The 16,931-nt window shown below is 36.3% G+C and overlaps 1 protein-coding gene across 12 annotated transcripts in view; it reads left to right on the forward strand.

Annotated features, from left to right (window-relative positions):
• Window positions 1-116: 116 nt before the first annotated feature.
• Window positions 117-16,931, forward strand: part of MYOF (myoferlin) — a 73,013-nt gene continuing 56,198 nt past the window's right edge. For 5 of the 12 annotated variants that reach the window (XM_021268205.4, XM_021268206.4, XM_013093962.5 and 2 more), the window contains exons 1-4: window positions 352-489; window positions 663-811; window positions 7,317-7,372; window positions 8,269-8,360. In XM_021268205.4, coding sequence (XP_021123880.4) covers window positions 700-811; window positions 7,317-7,372; window positions 8,269-8,360 — 260 coding nt within the window. In that variant the 5' untranslated portion in view covers window positions 352-489; window positions 663-699. Of the gene's footprint in view, window positions 258-351; window positions 490-662; window positions 812-876; window positions 1,390-7,316; window positions 7,373-8,268; window positions 8,361-16,931 lie in introns of those variants that run through there. The other 7 variants (XM_072039625.1, XM_005013604.6, XM_005013603.6 and 4 more) reach the window with 5 other exon arrangements.

A 16,931-nucleotide genomic window follows, 5' to 3' on the forward strand; every position in this document is an offset into this window, starting at 1 on the left:
GGGTTTGCCCTCGCGCAGCAGCCGTTAGCGTTCCGTTGGAGGGGTCCGCAGTGCCCTCACAGGGCAGCCGGCCTGACGGGTGGCTCCGGGGCCAGGCGGTGGCTGCAAGCCTTGTGGCGGTGCTCTGCTCTGCTTCTGCGTCCTCCTCTTCCTCCGTTCCTGGGCACGTCGCCCTTGGATTCCTCCTCCTTCCCTTAACACCCTCCCTGTCCCTTTAGCTGTCTAAAATGTGATCGCCAGCGGGCTTGGCTTCGAAGGTGATAAGCTGAGCATGGCTCTCGTGGGGCCCCTGCTACAACGCTGCCCTGTGTCCGTGGGTGGCTCGTTGTGCTCAGTCTCACTGGCTCCAGCTTCCTCTCTCGTCTATGCTCTAAATAGGCTTTGTGGAAGCGGTGTGAACCACTTCTCTTTTACAGCTGCTCACCGCTGAGAGAAGCTACAATGTTGGCAAAGGGGCAGCTCTATGCGAAGAGCTCTTGTTCATGCCATGTAAGTTTCACCGAATTTCATCATAGTGCAACCCTAACACAAGCCCATGCAGTAAGTACGTGTTTGAGATACGCAGGCTCTTACCTCCGCTTATTATTTTGAATGTTGTTTTTTTTGTTTGTTTGTTTTGGTTTTTTTTTGGTATCTTTTTTACTTTCGAATGTGTATTCTAGGCGTTTCTTAAGAGATCTACTAAACACACCGGATTAAATGCGCCACCTGCAGTGGATTAAAACGTGGCTGTTCCAGAGCACAGCTGAAGGGGGAGCCCTTAGCCTGTTCTTGCAGACACTGGTGTTTCTGATTACAGGCAGACAGGGAGGTAGGCTGAAAACATTTACAAATGATGAAGTTCTAAAAATGAAGAGGAAAAACGCTGTCATGAAATTTAATGCCTCGGTGTTGCAAGAGACAGATGTGGGTGTATCTTGACTACTGGAGTCATGCTTAATGTATTGCTTAAGCTTATTCTTGTCTTGGTAATTTACGAGATATTTGTCACCCAGTGTAAGAATCAAAGCAACAAAAGAAATCTGCAGTTTTTGCACTGTGCCCTTTCTATTACTGGATCTCACCAGTCAGAGCCTCTTTGTGCAACAGCACAGTACTTGGTGTCAATTTACAGGCACTTTTTTCATAGCCTTCAGGAGCTAGTCCGTCATAGATCCACCCATAGACTTTCTTTACTGTGGGCGAGCTATTCCCTGCCTCCTCTTCCTGCTAGCAGTTCAGTCCAGAGACTATGGAGTTTGCAACTTAGACTTCCTTCAGTTTCTTTGGTAACAATTGACATTTAGTCAAGGCTGGAAACAATGCTTCGGGTGATTGTGGAATCTGCTACAAATATCCCGAAAACCAAGTTTGGGAAACCAGATCCTATTGTTTCTGTTATTTTTAAAGGTAAGGAAAACTCATAAATGTACTTGGGAAGGGAGGTTTTTGTAAGGATAATGTTCTATGTCAGAATTTGAAAATCTCTGAAAGTGTTTTCATGAAGTTACAGCTGATGTGATGTTAGGGAAGACTTTTTAATTGCAGAGACTGGAGTTACCTGAATGGGGTTTGAACTGGGTGGAGTGCCTTGTTTTTTTCTGGCCTGCAGCATTTGTTGCTAGATCCAGATTTTATGAGCTTTTACAAAGGATTAGCCCTTTGCTTTAAAAACCTCAGCTATGCTGTATAGATAAATATGTTTTCAATTTTTATTTTTTTAAAACTACCTTGTTCCTTGTTGATCTGAAAAATCAGTCCTCTGTCTTATTACTTTGCCCAGACACTGCTCACTAACAATACTGTTGTTACACCAATTTACCTTTGATTTTACTGGTTTATTGCTGTATTACCATCATGTTGAAAAACAGTAGTACAATTACTGAAGATCTAAGGGTTATTTTTTTTACAATCTGGTCTGTACTTTATTTTTTTTCCCTGTTGAGACAATTTAAAGATTGTCTTAAGAGAGACATTTTGGATGAGGATACATTTTGAGCTTTTAATTGTTAAGTGCATCTGGGAGAAGGATAAAATGTTATAATTTTACATCTATAAGTAATATATAAAGGTAATGATATTTTGTTATATGTTTTACCTGTTGCCATCATTTCCTCTCATATGTAGACTAAAAGAATTTCATTTCAGGTATTGGTTTATCTTAAAGGTGCAGAAACATCCATGCAGTTTTGGACCATGTAATACATTAAACAGAACTGTGACAAATTTATCTTAATTCCTGGGGACTTAGTTTCCTAACTGTGCAGTGAAATGGCAATGGTGTTTTTTATAATATGAAAGTGCATTGCAAGGGTTTACCACCTTCAGAAACCAAGTATGAAATCATGACATTTTGCTGGAGGCTGGAAGAGGAAGAGGCAGTAGTTATCCAATTTCTTAACTTCCAAAATAATTTCAGATACTTTATTTCAGAAAAAAGATGTGGTATTGTTCCATTTCCTTTATATTTTTTTCCCACCTTTTTCAGGGAGGACAAATGGCTGAGCCTGTCTCAGGAGCTTCTGAGCTTCCAAGTTCTTAAATATGATTTCATTTGCCCTGCAAAAATTGCCATTAAAAATCAGTGAATTGGTGTACTGTGATTGCTTTGTCTTGCTCCATTTGTTGCTGCTGTATCATAAGTATTCATACTTTCTTTTCGGTTTCTTGTCCTTTTTTTTTTTTTTTTTTTTCCTGTCTCACTTTTGCCTTTCTGTGTCACCTCTGTTTCCTGTAGTTTTATGCTCTAGAGTTGCCTTATGTAATCTCTTTTTTTTTGTGCCTCAAGGATCTGTTTAATTCCTGCCTATATCTTTTGCTTCTCCTGTGTGCTCTAATACAATTCATTTTTACCCAGGAAGTATAATTTACAGACTTTATTTATTTATGTATTTATGTATTGCTGGATTTCTCAGTCCTGCAGTTACTCTGACACAGGAGTTTTGCATCAGACATTTTATCTTTTATGTTCTACAACTGGCATTGTTAGCGTTTACAAACATGGTTAACTATTATCTTAAATGCAACTTCATAATTTTGACAGATTTCCAATTAAAATATGTAACTTATTATACCTACCACTTCTTTTTATATCATTATACTACCTAGCAAAGGTCAGTTCTTCTGCTTACTGTAGAGAGTTGTTTGAAGGGAGCAGAAAGCATCAGGCTTGTAGCTGCTGCTGGGGAGCTCTGTTTTAATTTGTAGTTGGAGTAGCTGGTTGGCAGGTGCAAGGGAGTGGGCCTCGTGTCTGAAATACATCAAACTTCTGGCTGGCTGTTTGTAGAGGTGTTTTACATACAGCCAGTTCCCCGTCACCCAGTGTGTGGAGATGGAAAACTGGTCTTAGTTCTGCGAAAGTGTGCATCAAAGGGCAGTGGTCCTTAGCTATAGTCCATACCCATCATGGCTCCTGGGTAGGACATAAAAAAGCCTGGGGCTCTATTTCCCAGACAGGAAAGAAACTCAGAAGCCCAAGTTAGTCCTGCAGTGCGTTTTGATGTTCTTGGTTGACTCAGCACTGTGGAGTACTCATGGAGAAGTATCAGAGTACAGTACTCTAATTATCTGACAGAAAATTGTTCTGGAAGTTCACATTTTGTTAAACAGTGTTTTCTTCTTTAGCTTTTTCAAAATTGAGCTTACATAGCCTCCCCTCGTGTCAAGGTTAAGTAATCTTAAGACTTCATTGAAAATAATATCTCTCAGGATTAGATCTTCACAGCCATATCATAAAACAGGCCATGAACCTACAGGTATTAGTATGTAAGTTATCCTGAAAACACTTTATATGCTAACGTGCATGTGTTAGTATAGTTTTATTTATGTATAGAACAGACTTCATTAATACTTGTAGAGCTAAGTTCATTATAGACTATCTACAGTCAGCACAATGTAATGCTAAGTACATATCAAGAGGAAATAGGCAGCTGTTTCCATTTGGATGCTTTATTTACAATAGAGGCTTTTTGTGCAAGCTTTTGACATTTTTAACACATTTCTCTCCAGTCCAGTGGATTGGAATGTTTCATTTATTTACCTTAAGAACAACTCATTGTTCAAACAGAGCTACGCCCTTGAGAGTAAACTAGTATTGCCATCTGAAACTCAGTGCTGTTACTGCAGAATTCTGAGTTTGCCATCACTTTATGTGAGACAAAGTATTCATCAAATTAATAAGAAAAAGTGTTGCCATTTGCTAAAGTGGCATGAAATGATAATGATTAATCCAGTTAGATATATCAAACTGGAGAAAAATGTATAAGATTCATGGCTTTGGATGCAAAAAAAAAAAAATGATATAATTGTTTATATGTGCAGTCAGGAGTAGGATATTTAGTGTTTTGTTCATTTTTGACTATTACTTAGCTTTTGTCATTAAAAGCTGACATGAAACAGCATTCAGTTTTATTAGGTCAACCTGAACATAACATCTTGTTCCATTAGTTTTAAATCTAAGAGCTTTCCAGCAGGCCTGCAGCAATATGTTAGTACATATTTCAGTGTGTGAAAGAAAGGACTATTAGAGTGTAATTGTTCACAAAAACATATTTTTTGCTTTGCAGAGATTTTGATTACCCTAACTTGCATTTCCTGGCCTTTGGAGGTCTCCATGTTTCCTCCTGCAGTTGCTAAAACCATGCAATCTTAATGCTTCATTCACAACACTTCGGTAAAAAAACTTAGTGTACTGGAATGTGATACTCTTTTGAATTTCAGATTTAGGACTGTTCTAGCAGAAGAACATAAGATATATCCACTGGTTGAAGAATATAATTACCTTTGTAATGATAGAACAATTCTAAAACAGATCAGAATGATTTTTATTTTTTTTGCTGCCATCTCACTGACTATCACAAAATTCTTCTTATGTTGAAATATTTCCAGTGGAGACTGTTGAATAGCCTGTGGTAGTGTGATGCCTCCATCAAGATAAAGCAAAGAAAGATTTATTTTACAGTATGGAGGTTACCACATTTGTTTAATGAAACAGATGTGTAGAGTGTCCTACCTGTATCCGTTATAATTTTGTACTTATTTCTTGGTAGAGCCAAACTAAAAATAATGACTGACCCTGTCTTAAATTTATTGTGGTTTGGCTTACAGTCTTGGCTACTGTATGTGGGCTCATTACCAGTAGAAAGAGACAGACCAAGGATCTAAAATTTAATGTGAGACCCTGGGAAAACTGGGCAGGCCATCTTATCCTGCATGGCAAAGAAATGGCAAGATACCTTTGGAGGGAAGAAGGTGCTTGCCAACAATTTACAAAGAAAAAAAAAAAGGTTAATTGGAAGAATAATTGAAGTATAATAAATATAAAGTTGGCAAAGAAAGAAAAAAGAAAGTGGAGAAAATATGTGCAAAATACGTGCTTATGAAATAAGAATGCTACACTTTGACTAAAGTTACAGCTGAATACCAACGTAAGCCCTGCTTCCTAGTGTTTTTCATCCAACTTTCATGCAATCATGCAACACAAAATGTTTTTCCTTGGTATAGTCTAGAATATGTGTACTGTCAGTGGAATCATAAATCTTATTCTCTGGTTTTTATGAAAATTGATAGTCCACAGTGGGAAAATTTCATTCCTTGTTAAGAATTATCTTGACTACTGTTAAAGCTAGGGCTTTCCGTATGTTACAGTTACATCTGAGCTTAGGCGGGGATCATAGGACTTTTATTCACCACTTCTCTCAGGATCAGGTCTGTGATTCATTGTCTCCATTACAAACAGCTGCAACTGTTCCTTTTTCCAAGAGCGTTGAGAAAGTCTTTTCTCTGATTGTCAGCTCCTATTTGTGGGATGACTTGGAGTACCAAGCCCAAACCCCAGATGTTCAGGTTATTCAGTTTTGAGAGTGCTTTAACTTCTATTAGATAACTTTTGTTTATGCACAATAGAGTTGGATTTCCCTTACTGGCATGATAATTACTTCTTTGTTCCGCAAAATGTGAGTTAAGCGTGGTAGGTTATGAATGCTCTTTCCTTTGTGGTATGATGTGAGTCAATATCCTGAATAAATTGTAGACAATTCCTGTTACATAAATATGAGTCAGTTCTCACCATTTGCATTCTGGGATGACTTTTTTTTTTTGTACATCCCATCCTCATCCAGCAGAAAGAGTCACCACAGTCTTCTGCTTGAATACTGTGTATGAAATGACATTGCCCACGTGGCGTATCTTTACTCTTGCTTCCCAGGCTTTTACAAAGTTTTCCTGGCAAAGTATGGCCATAATTTGCAAGTAATAAAAATGTAACTACATTTACTGTACTCCTTAAACTCAGCTATTGTACTAACATTATTTAGCTTTACTCATTTGTTGTCACTACCATATGACATTTCTGTTCAGAGATCTGTTTGTTTGCTGGTGTTTAGTGCTCCCAAGTGTTAGGTAAGAACTTTTTCCATTGGAGCTGTATGTGTATAATACAACTAAAACTTAAAAATAAAGCTATAATTTGTTACCTGCTTTGAAGGCGTTGTAACAATAGAATTATTTCACTTGTTTTTAGAAGGACCTGCAAATGTCCTCTGCAGCACTTAGGTTGTATTGTTCTCAGGAGAAGGAGCTTGAACAGAAATGTCACTCTCTAAGTAGTTTACAATCCCACCCTCCTCTGTCATTTGTAGGTTGACCAAATGCAAGTTTTACCATGGAAGTATGGAAAAATTGTAACTTTTAGGCTACAATAAAAGATCGTAAAGTGATACGTTTACATGAGCTCTGTAAGCTTTTTTTTTTCATTCATTTATTTATTTATTTTATTTATTTTTTTGAGGAAGGACTGTGTTTCCTCTATTTTTGTTAATATTGCTCACTTAAAGCAGAAAGTGTTGGCATTGTAATACATTCTGAAGATTTTTTTTTCAGTGATACTATTTCATAGTTATGCACTTAGAAATACTGTGTAACACTGATACAGAAAATGTGTAGCATATTTTCTTTACTAATTAAGTTCCATCCCTTTGAGGTTACTGTTCAGTTGGATGTCTCCAGGCCTTTTAAGTTTGTGTTTTTAAATCAGTACTGAAGTGGTAGTCAAAGTTCAGAAAAGGTTGAGGTACCTAAACAATCTTTTTTTTTTTCTTTGTGGGAGTACATATAGCAGTGCTTTAACATAACAGAATAAAAAGCCCCTCAAACAACCTCAACAACCTCTCAAATTGCCCAGGGAACTTTTTGACTGTGAAATAGGTACTGGAAGAGGCAAAAAGAATTGGAAAGTTTGGTTTAAATCTCAAGCTTCCTTCTGAAAAATGAAAGGAAGAATTCTGGTACTTGCAATGCTTTAGTGAAAGCAAATCATAATGCTTTATTTGTATTTACAGATGAAAAAAAGAAAACAAAGAAAATTGACAGTGAACTCAATCCTGTTTGGAATGAGGTAATTTTTACTTTAATTAATTCTTGATCTTTTATAGTACAAATGCTTGTAAAAATTTTTAAGTCAATTTCTACAGTTAAGAATATAAGAAACAAGAGATAGTGATGTGTGTTCTTACAAGGTATTAGCAAACACAGATGAGTGGATTTATCTTGTGCCATGTATTACAATGCATTAAGTAATATTTTTAGGTAAAAGTAAATGAGCATCTGGTGAATTTCTGGCTTATGTTTTGTTGTTTGTTTGTTTGTTTGTTTGTTTTCTCCCTTCCTTCCCTTCTCCCCCAGCCATTTAGTCATATATATGGGTACATAATCGGATACTTTAATGTATTCTAAGAAAAAAAGTCGCAAAATTAGAATGAATTATGAATTGAATATCCTTGTAGTTTATGTGTAGGGCTGCTCCTATGTTGCATCTTCAATAGTATTTTTCTTGGGGAAAATACTTTCTTAGTATGTTATTTACAACCAGAAGTTAAAGATTATTCTTACATTTTATAGATAGAACTTCAAAGAAAGGGAACCTACGAATACTTGTCTAAATTTAACAACTGACTTCAAGCAGTTTTGAAGGAGAATTGTGTCAGAGCCTGTGAACACAAATACTTATGTTAGTATGAGGAAGTAGAACTGCAAAAGAAATAATATCTCAGTATTGAACAATTGATGTATTTTTCTGTTATTGTTAATAGTAACTAGCAACTCAAGAATGTGCTATGAGCATATTCCAAGACTTCTAATTTTGCTTTTGCAAATGCAAACTGATCTGATCTATTTCTAACTAAATGCAAAATTTATTTCTGAATAATTTTATTGTATATGCTACCCCACTTAATGAATTTCTGTGTAACTTATGATTTTGTTTTTCACCTTTTTTTTTTTTTTTAAATTCAGATACTTGAATTTGACTTGAAAGGAATTGCTCTGGATAGTTCATCTTCCCTGACAATTATTGTGAAGGATTTTGAAACAATTGGACAAAACAAGTATGTACTTTTTTTGGAATATCAAACACAACTTTCTCTGCAGAAGTTCAGGGGGAAAGTAGAACTGATAGCTGCTGGAGAGAAATGATGAATGCAATTAAATGTTTTCTGATGTAGTAACTACCTGTAGCCAGTAAGCCAGCAGGTTTCCCATCCTTCACCAGTTTGACTGCTAATGTGAAGGAATCCTTTTAGACTTAATTTTAGAAATGCTAGAGCTAAATCCAAGGTGTTTAAGGAAGAATTTGGATAAAATTTAGATCCCTACGGCTATTACTGTCATTTGAAAAGCTGCTGTGATTCAGTTGGTGCTTCCTTGTAATTAGGGTTCTTGTGTAACTAGATTTATGTGACTCTGGATACCTGGAGCATGTTGTCATCTTGCATAACTGTGTACTGCAGTATCCAAGACTACTATAGTTTAAAAATGTCAAAAAGTAGCCCTGAAGAACTGTAACTAGGCATTCCCAGAGAGTGGCTAACAAAAACCCCACAAAATACAAAAACGCAGTTAAGGCTCATAGCCTCTAGGTGAGATTTTTTAAAGATCCATTTTATGACACTTATTAAAGTCTTGTCAATGAAAAGTGGAAGCCTAAATTCGTTTTCCTACCTTGTCTGAAGGGATTAGGATTGAAGTGCTAGATCTCAGTCTCCTAAGTCACTCTAAGAGTGACTTAATCATCAAGATTAATATGTTTGATGAAATACACAAAGTGTCTTGGGAATGAAATTCATGTTCTTGTTCTTTTGAATGTCCTAGCCAGTGGAGTCATGTTCCTATTGTATTCTTCCTGACTTAGTGAATCTTGAGTTCTCCAGGCAGTCAGTAAAAGACTTGAACTTGAAAACAAGAGTAATTTCCCTAAGATCAACATGTAGAACACTATTCAGCATGAGGGTAAATTCCCTCACACTCAGCAAGGAACTGAATCTCAGTCTCAAACTGCTAGGTGAATGTTGTAAACCTCAGGCTCAGTACATATATGGAAGACTGGCAGTGCTGTTGCTACCTCCACGTCAGTTTTGTTATAAAAAGACTCTTAAAAACAGATTGAGGATTTTTTGTTTTTGTTTTGCTGTTTTTTTTTATTATTATTTGTTTTTGTTAGGAAAAGAAAGTATTTTCTGATAGTCTTCTGAGAAAAGTTAAATAACCTTAGTGGTAGGTATTTAAGGCTTTTTCCTTCCTCTTATATTTCTGTTTGGGTCTGTGCTGTTAATATATTCTAGTAGGCTTGAATCATACTTTAGAAACCTAAACTCTCCTAGTGCAATATGTAGAACTTCCGTAAATTTAACATCAGCTTCTGCATTCTTCAGGAGTCCAAAAGTCAAGCCTCATGGGATCCAAGGCTGCTGATCTTTTTTTTTTTTTTTTTTCTTGTTGTGAGAGGTCAAAGGAAAGTTTTATTAATTATGCAGTTGTTTTTGTTAGGCTTTTGATGCTCAGACAAAAATATTCTTCATGAAGAATTAACTTGAAGCTGCTATATTTATATGAAAGGAGAGGACGTTATAAAACGTTTTAGAGTACTGAAATGTTGTCAGATATCCATGTTGGTATTTCAACATTTTTCATGGGTTTATACTCTTACAGAACAGGAACATGTAGTAAATAAATATATAACTAACAAAGCATTCTTGTCCCACTAACTTTAAAAAGTAATTCATTTATTTTTCAAGCTTACCTTTTTAAAATGAATTTTGATCCTATGAATTCAGTGGATAGGACCTTTTTATGGTGGCTGTTGAAAAATTGGTGCTTCAAAAAAATGAAGTTTGGTTGTTTTGTTTGTTTACTTTTAAAATCTCTTGTGTTGTTTTGTAGAAATTCAGCTTTAATTTATTATTAGAATTAGTGGTGTACAGGACAACTTAAAGCAATGCACACAGATCCTTCCAGTAATGAAGACATAAATTACAGAAAATTTGGTGAAGTTGTTGGAAGCCTCTCATGGTTTGCCTGCTGTTGGTCACAGAGAAATAAATCTGCTCTCTAAAATCAGTTGTAGGGGAAGGTTAAGTTCTTCAGTGAGGGTAAGCTATCAGAAAGCTTTTCTTTCAGGGAATTTGTCACAGGGATATAGTGTATACTTCCGTATCCAAACATGCTTGTTCTAAAAGCTCTGGCAAAGCCTAGGAGTTCTTAATGCTCCTAGAAAGTTAAAGCTTTATGAATGTTTAATCTTTATCTATCCCACAGTGGTATGTGCCATATGTATCCCATAGTGTGTATGCTCTTCTGCTGATCTCTGCTTTTCTCTAAAAAACTAAATAAGTACATTTGGACAAACATCCACTTTCCAACTCAGAGAGGATTTTTTAAAATCTGTGGAAAAAAATACCCACAACTTATCCACAATGAAATGCCAGTTCCCTACTACTTTGTACTAGATTTTTGAAAAAGGATTAATTTCTCTTCTGGTCAGTCCTGTTCCTCCACATCAATGCAAAGTAGCATTGCCTGTTGCTGTTTTGAAAGGGATTATGATATAATGTCATCATCTTCTCTTTTGTGGTAAATTTGGATTTCTTTTTTTATGATGCTGTATACGTTCACATCTATTGATAGTAGTCCACTTCCATTCTAGATTTTCTTTACAGCTTTCTGCCTCCTCCCAACATGTAAATTGCACTTGAGGTTTTTACAGTACCTCATCAGACTTGACTTTCAAATCACTGTTAGGCAAGCAGATGCCCTCAAGTCTCTCATTGCTGAGATTCCATTAGGTCAGTAAAGTAGGAATATATTGTGTGCTTCTTACTTCAGGGAAATCCCAGAAACCACACAACTTTATAGAGGAAAGCTTGCCAGGGATCAGAATTTTGTAATGGATTTTACAGAATATCACCATATCAGAGAAGGTGTTTATCTGAAGCCCTAAAATGTTCTGTTCTGTACATGGGTTCAAACTTAAGCAAACGTGTTTTTTGTGTGTTTTTTGTGTGTGTTTTTGTTTTTTTTTGCGTTTTTTTTTTTTTTTTTTCAAACCCTGTTTGTAAATGTCACCTGGACTCATGTCTGTAGAGCTTAACCCCCAGTTTATGCAAATGCCTGTCTGTGTTCCTTCTGTTTATGCACGGTCTGCCACTTACCTATACCGTGTAAATAAAAAAAAGTAAACCAGTAAAATCCTGTGGGAAAATGAGTTCCATGCATGGAACAGTGCAGAAATGTGTAAAGTCTAGACCAAACACAGAGCAACATCTACAAAGTTTTACTCTTTGAAAATAAATCCTAAACAAAAGAAAAACAAATAATAATAATAATAAAAAACATATTTGAACATATTAGTAGCATGTAATGTATTTGGAAGGGTTATTGACAGGGAAGCAGGATAAGCGGTGTTAGAAGTGGGAGTACATGAACAGGCTTCCTGACTGTAGGAAGATAATAGGAAATGTCATCTCAGGTATCTTTTAAAGACAGGAAGCACTGTAACAGCGGAAGAGATTTGGTATTAATGAACATTTAGATAAAGGAGCGTATGAAAGAGGTAGAAAAAGATCCGCATTAAGCTTCCCAGACACTACTCGCATGTATGCATAACCTCTGGAGAGTTACTGATCCTATTTACTAATACTGAGTTGGGGAAGGTTTTAGAGTTACTGGTTCTATTTACTGAGTTATTTTTTGTTTTGTTTTGTTTTAGATTTTGCTGTAAATGCTGACAGGTTTTCTGTTTATTGTTTCTTCATGGCTTTAGTTCAATATACATCTGGTAGAGTAGAGAGAGTTGGTTTGTCTGGGGAGTTTTGTTTTAGGGCTGCTCATAATAATCAAAGTGATTTTTCTGGCTTCATACTTCAGAGACCTGTATTGCAGGTGAACCTTAAGGTCTAAGCACTTGAGAAAATAACTGTTCTGTGTTGGTATTCATCCATTCTTCAGAATAATCTGATAGTAGTTTGTACCAAGGTGGTCTCAATCATAGCCTAAGAGGTTTTATAGGGCATACATACTATTAAATACCTTTAAAGGCTAATGGGACTGTCCTGGTTTCAGAGCGAATGGCTGTGTGGTGTTTACCTGCTGACTGGGTTAAACCATGACAGGAACTAAAACATATTTGAATTAATAATTCTTTTAAAAAAAATAATAATAACAATTGTGTTTTTTTAAATAACAATTTATTTTTTAAAGACAAGATCTTGTACTCATCCAAGCACAGTAATATTGGTATATTTATTCTTCAAAGTGCATAAATATGCCAGAAATTATATCTGTCTTTTTTTCTTCAGGTTATTATACCTGTTTATATATAATAAAGAAGAATGCAGATTTTTAGTTCTCAAAGAGAATAAATGAGGCATTGCTCCGAAAACTAAGCCTTACTTTCTCATTTCATCAGTCTCAGCTTTTGCTGACTTACAAGAAGAGGGAGTTTTACATTACATTTATAATTAGGGAACTATTGAAATCCTCAAAAGGTTTGCAGAAGTCTTCTACTGCAAGGAAGTCACCCTGCCAATTCTGTTTTTTCTATACATTTCTTTGAGAATTTATGTTGAAAACCTCTACAGTTAATTCTTCTATTAATTTATTGCTCACTAAGGTAGGTAGCCAAAGTAAGGACAAAATAGCCTTGCACAGACCTCAGGGCAGTCCAGCACATATTTACAGTGCTGCAGCATTCCAAAAAGATGCTCAGCAAAAGGGGCACGCAAATGACATTGCATTGCATTGTTTGCATGCTAGTTTAGGATTGGAAAGATGGAGTTGAATGTCTACCTAAGGTTCTCACTACTGTCATTATAAATTACAGTGAAAAAATAAATAATAAATAAAGGCAGAGCAGGGTTATTTTGTATTAATATTTAGATGTAATGTTGTTGTTAACTGAACTAATGGCCCATTATTTCAGTCAAGCAGTGTTTGTCATGGTCTTTGATGTTATTCATGAGCAGATCCATTAACTTCAGAGGTACGTCTTGTGCTTAATGTAATGAGATTTGAGTCTAAATCAATAATCTTTTCTGTAAAGGTTCATGATTTTATTTATCATTTTACTTCATTTTAAAGACTAGATTGAGCTGGGATTTAGTTTTTGATTGTAAAACGTATGTGTAGGGGATTGTGTTGCCTGAGAAAGCACTGACAAGAAACTACAGAATCTGTCTTTGGCCTTATTTTCTCTGTTCTGGAGGAACTTTCCTGTACTGACACAGGAGGAGGAGCACAGTGGATGTTATTCTTTTTTTACTCTGTGCCAAAACACTTGACTCATGGCTTTGGCATGTTTCTATAAAACAGGCTTAAAAGAACATTTGAATATTTTTCCATTCCTCTTTTCCTGGAGGTAGAATTTGCTGCTTCATTTACAAGATCACTAAACTTTTGCAGATAGATTAAATGCGTGCTCTTGATGGTAAAAAGACAGTCGTTGGAAAAGATAAATAAAGCAAACCACACTCACATGTATGCAGATGGATCACCATAGGAGTAAAATAGAACTCATATGATCTGTGTTAAGCTAGATTTTCCAGTGTAAAGATGTCTGAAAAGAGAACACATCTGTTTTCTATTATGTCTAATAATGTTAGTAAAAAGATTTCAAACTCTCAGAACACACACCTTTATGCAGTCTAAAAAATGAAACAACAACAAAAATCCTTCAGTTGTCCCTGTGAAGTTAAAAAAAACAACAAAAATTAACAGGAAGTTACAGTTTTGTCTGAGTGAAGTGATTTTCATTCTATTTGAAGGAAAGGGTTGTGATTATGTGTTTCTCCAGGTTCTTTGCGTTGTTAGTAACATAGCAACACAGAAGAAAAACACTGTGCACACCCTTTTATCAAGTAGCAAAATGCAGCCACAAACTAACAGTGCAGCAAATTATTAATCATGTTTAAGTATTTTCCATAGTTAAATAATTCCTAGATTGTTTGAATTGTCCTGCAGTTGGATCCTTTAGTGTGACTTCGAAGTCTGTGTGGCATGATGGCAAGCTTTCCTTTACATACTTTGTAACAGAAAATCAAGCCTGGTTAAGATTCAGTTTGGGGTTTTTCTGCTTTGCACAAAATAGCATCCATGATTTGTTTTTTGTTTGTGCCATAAGTATTATCAAATAACTAAAGAAGATAAAAATAGTTGGCTTACTCTTAATAAAAATTTTCAAACACAGAGCAAATAACAGAAGGTCGCTGTTAGGTCTTGTAGCATAGAAACTAAAATGAAACTTACATACTGAAAAAGAAAAGGTGAATATAGAAATTAAAACCGCAGTGTGGGGTCAAGTTTGCTGCTGAGAATAATCAATATAAATCTCTGCCAAAGAAGCCCTTAAAAATAAGCCAGAAAAATTTAATGGCTTGAATCGTAACTTGTTAAAATTCCTGGTTAAAATCACTAGGCTTCCTTGGAACTCAGTAGACATAGCATGTAAGCAGATGGAGGACTTGATATGCTAAGGAGTTCAGTGCAAGTTGCTACCTGCTAACAGAGAGGGAGTAATAAAGTGGTTGGTAATGTGAGTTGGCATTTTCAGATCCAGGAATGGGTGTGAAGTTTCACTTCTCTTGGTTATTTGGGCAGCTAAGAGGAAGTGCTAACCACACCACTAACGGATTAATTAGCTTTGGCTCAAATGCAATACTATGTTTAATAGTTGGTCATCCGTAGATTGGTCATTTCATGATGATAAACTAAGTATTTCCCTTTTGATTTCTGATAAGAAAGTATTGTAGACCTAGTACAGATATGGTATACTTGAAGTGATTTAAAATCTGCTTCTGGAGGTAGGTAGGAGTTACGTTTATCTTTTGATATCTTATTTAGTGATAAAACAGAACTGTTTGTGACAGGACGGGATTTTTTTGTTGTTACTGTATTACTTCAGCAAAGCTGGAAAACTTTGAGACCTGCCTGGCTGAGCACCATAGGTGTGTAAGTCTTGGAGATCGCCAGGAAGGTATGTATGCGGAGTTAAGAAGCAACACTCAGTTGCTGTCTACAGCCAAAACACCTGATTGAAAAAAAAGGTCAGAAGATTTATTGAGCCATTCAAAAGCAGAAACTATCCTATGTCTAAAGATGTGCCACTTGGTGGTGTCAGGAGACCAGTGTTGAGCTGGAATTCAATGCTGTCTGCTCAGGCAAGAGTAAGAAGGCTGAAAGAACTCCAGCAAAGGGCAGTGTCCTTTGAAGATGAATAGATGACAGAAGGTCTTAACAGCTATGCGGGAAGGAAAGGACTCCCTGTCACCTTTAAAGTCATGATGTGGAGGGAGATTGCAGGCAATTCTGCCTTGAAGTTTAAAAAAAAAAAGTCTAAAGAGTTCAGAGGAACAGAACTTCTTCATAGGCATCCACAGTCCTGGTGCAGAAATCTGGGTGTCTAGATACATATCAGAAACAAGCAGAGTAGAAGACCTTGCAGGAAAGGATTGAACAGCAACAAATTGTTGAAAGACATGATGGGAGGGTAGAGGAGGGAAGGCTTTCTCCAAGACCCTTCCAAGTCATACAGATGAGATTTAGCGATGACCTTGAAGCACCCTTATTACATTTGAAAACTTGACTTCAGCCATTGGGTAGCCATGTGATCAAAACCAGACTGGATATGGTCCTGGGTGACCTGTTGTAGCTGAGACTGTTTGGGTAGTGGAGTTGAGCTAGATGATCCAGAGAGCTTCCAACCTCAGCAGTTCTGTCCTTCTGTTAAGGGAGGAGTGAAACATCCAGTGAACAGGATCACTTTAGGGAAAACAAGAGACCAACTGCCTAAAGCTTGAAGTTTAGCTAAAGCTTAGAATTAGTCTAAGATAGTATATCAACTGAATATTAGATGTCTTGCTCTTGCTGGAGTGGGAAAAGATGGGAGGCTATTATTGTCCAACTTGTTAGAACTGGGGGAAACAAAGGACTTCAGAGGCAACTAGTAGCAGGCAAGTAGACTGTCTAACTGACCCACCCTTCCTGAGGTATCGCAATTTTAAAGATTACAATGTGTTCAGATGTGTGCACTGCTGTCATTTGCTCAGGACAGATGAAAATGTGGAAGTGCAAATTCACACTGGAAAATTTTGAAAGCACTAGGTTGATGAGCTGTTCTTGAGTTAATGTCATCATGTAAGAGGGTGTGGTTGCTGATCTGGTCATCCAGATTATCTGAGACTTCTGAAGTTCTTTTGGGAGTTAATGTAAGTCACTCCAGCTCCATATCAAAATGAAATAGCGGGTCTGCAAAATTTTTCTACAGATGTACAAGAGAAACTATTTTATTTGCTTTTCCCTGGAATCAGATTTGGTTTAGGTGTCTTTTGGGTAGTCTTACTGTTTGTTTGATTTCCCCTTCCATTATTCTTTAAACCACATATATTTTTATCTGTTGTTCTGAAATAGGAAGTCATACTGGTGGTTGAACTATGTAAGGGAAAATAAGAAAATTTGGAATAGACATTTTTTGTTGATTAATTTTGCATTGATGGAAAAAGAGTGAAGAGAAGTTGTTTTTTCATTATCCAGCTGCATAAAGGACATTGAAGCATTTGTTCCTTTCACCTGTGGGAATTGTTTCCAATTTGTTCGTATTATAGTTACTTTCAAAGATATTTACATTCTAG

This window comes from Anas platyrhynchos, chromosome 6 (genome assembly GCF_047663525.1).
Source record: "Anas platyrhynchos isolate ZD024472 breed Pekin duck chromosome 6, IASCAAS_PekinDuck_T2T, whole genome shotgun sequence".
NCBI lineage: Eukaryota > Metazoa > Chordata > Aves > Anseriformes > Anatidae > Anas > Anas platyrhynchos.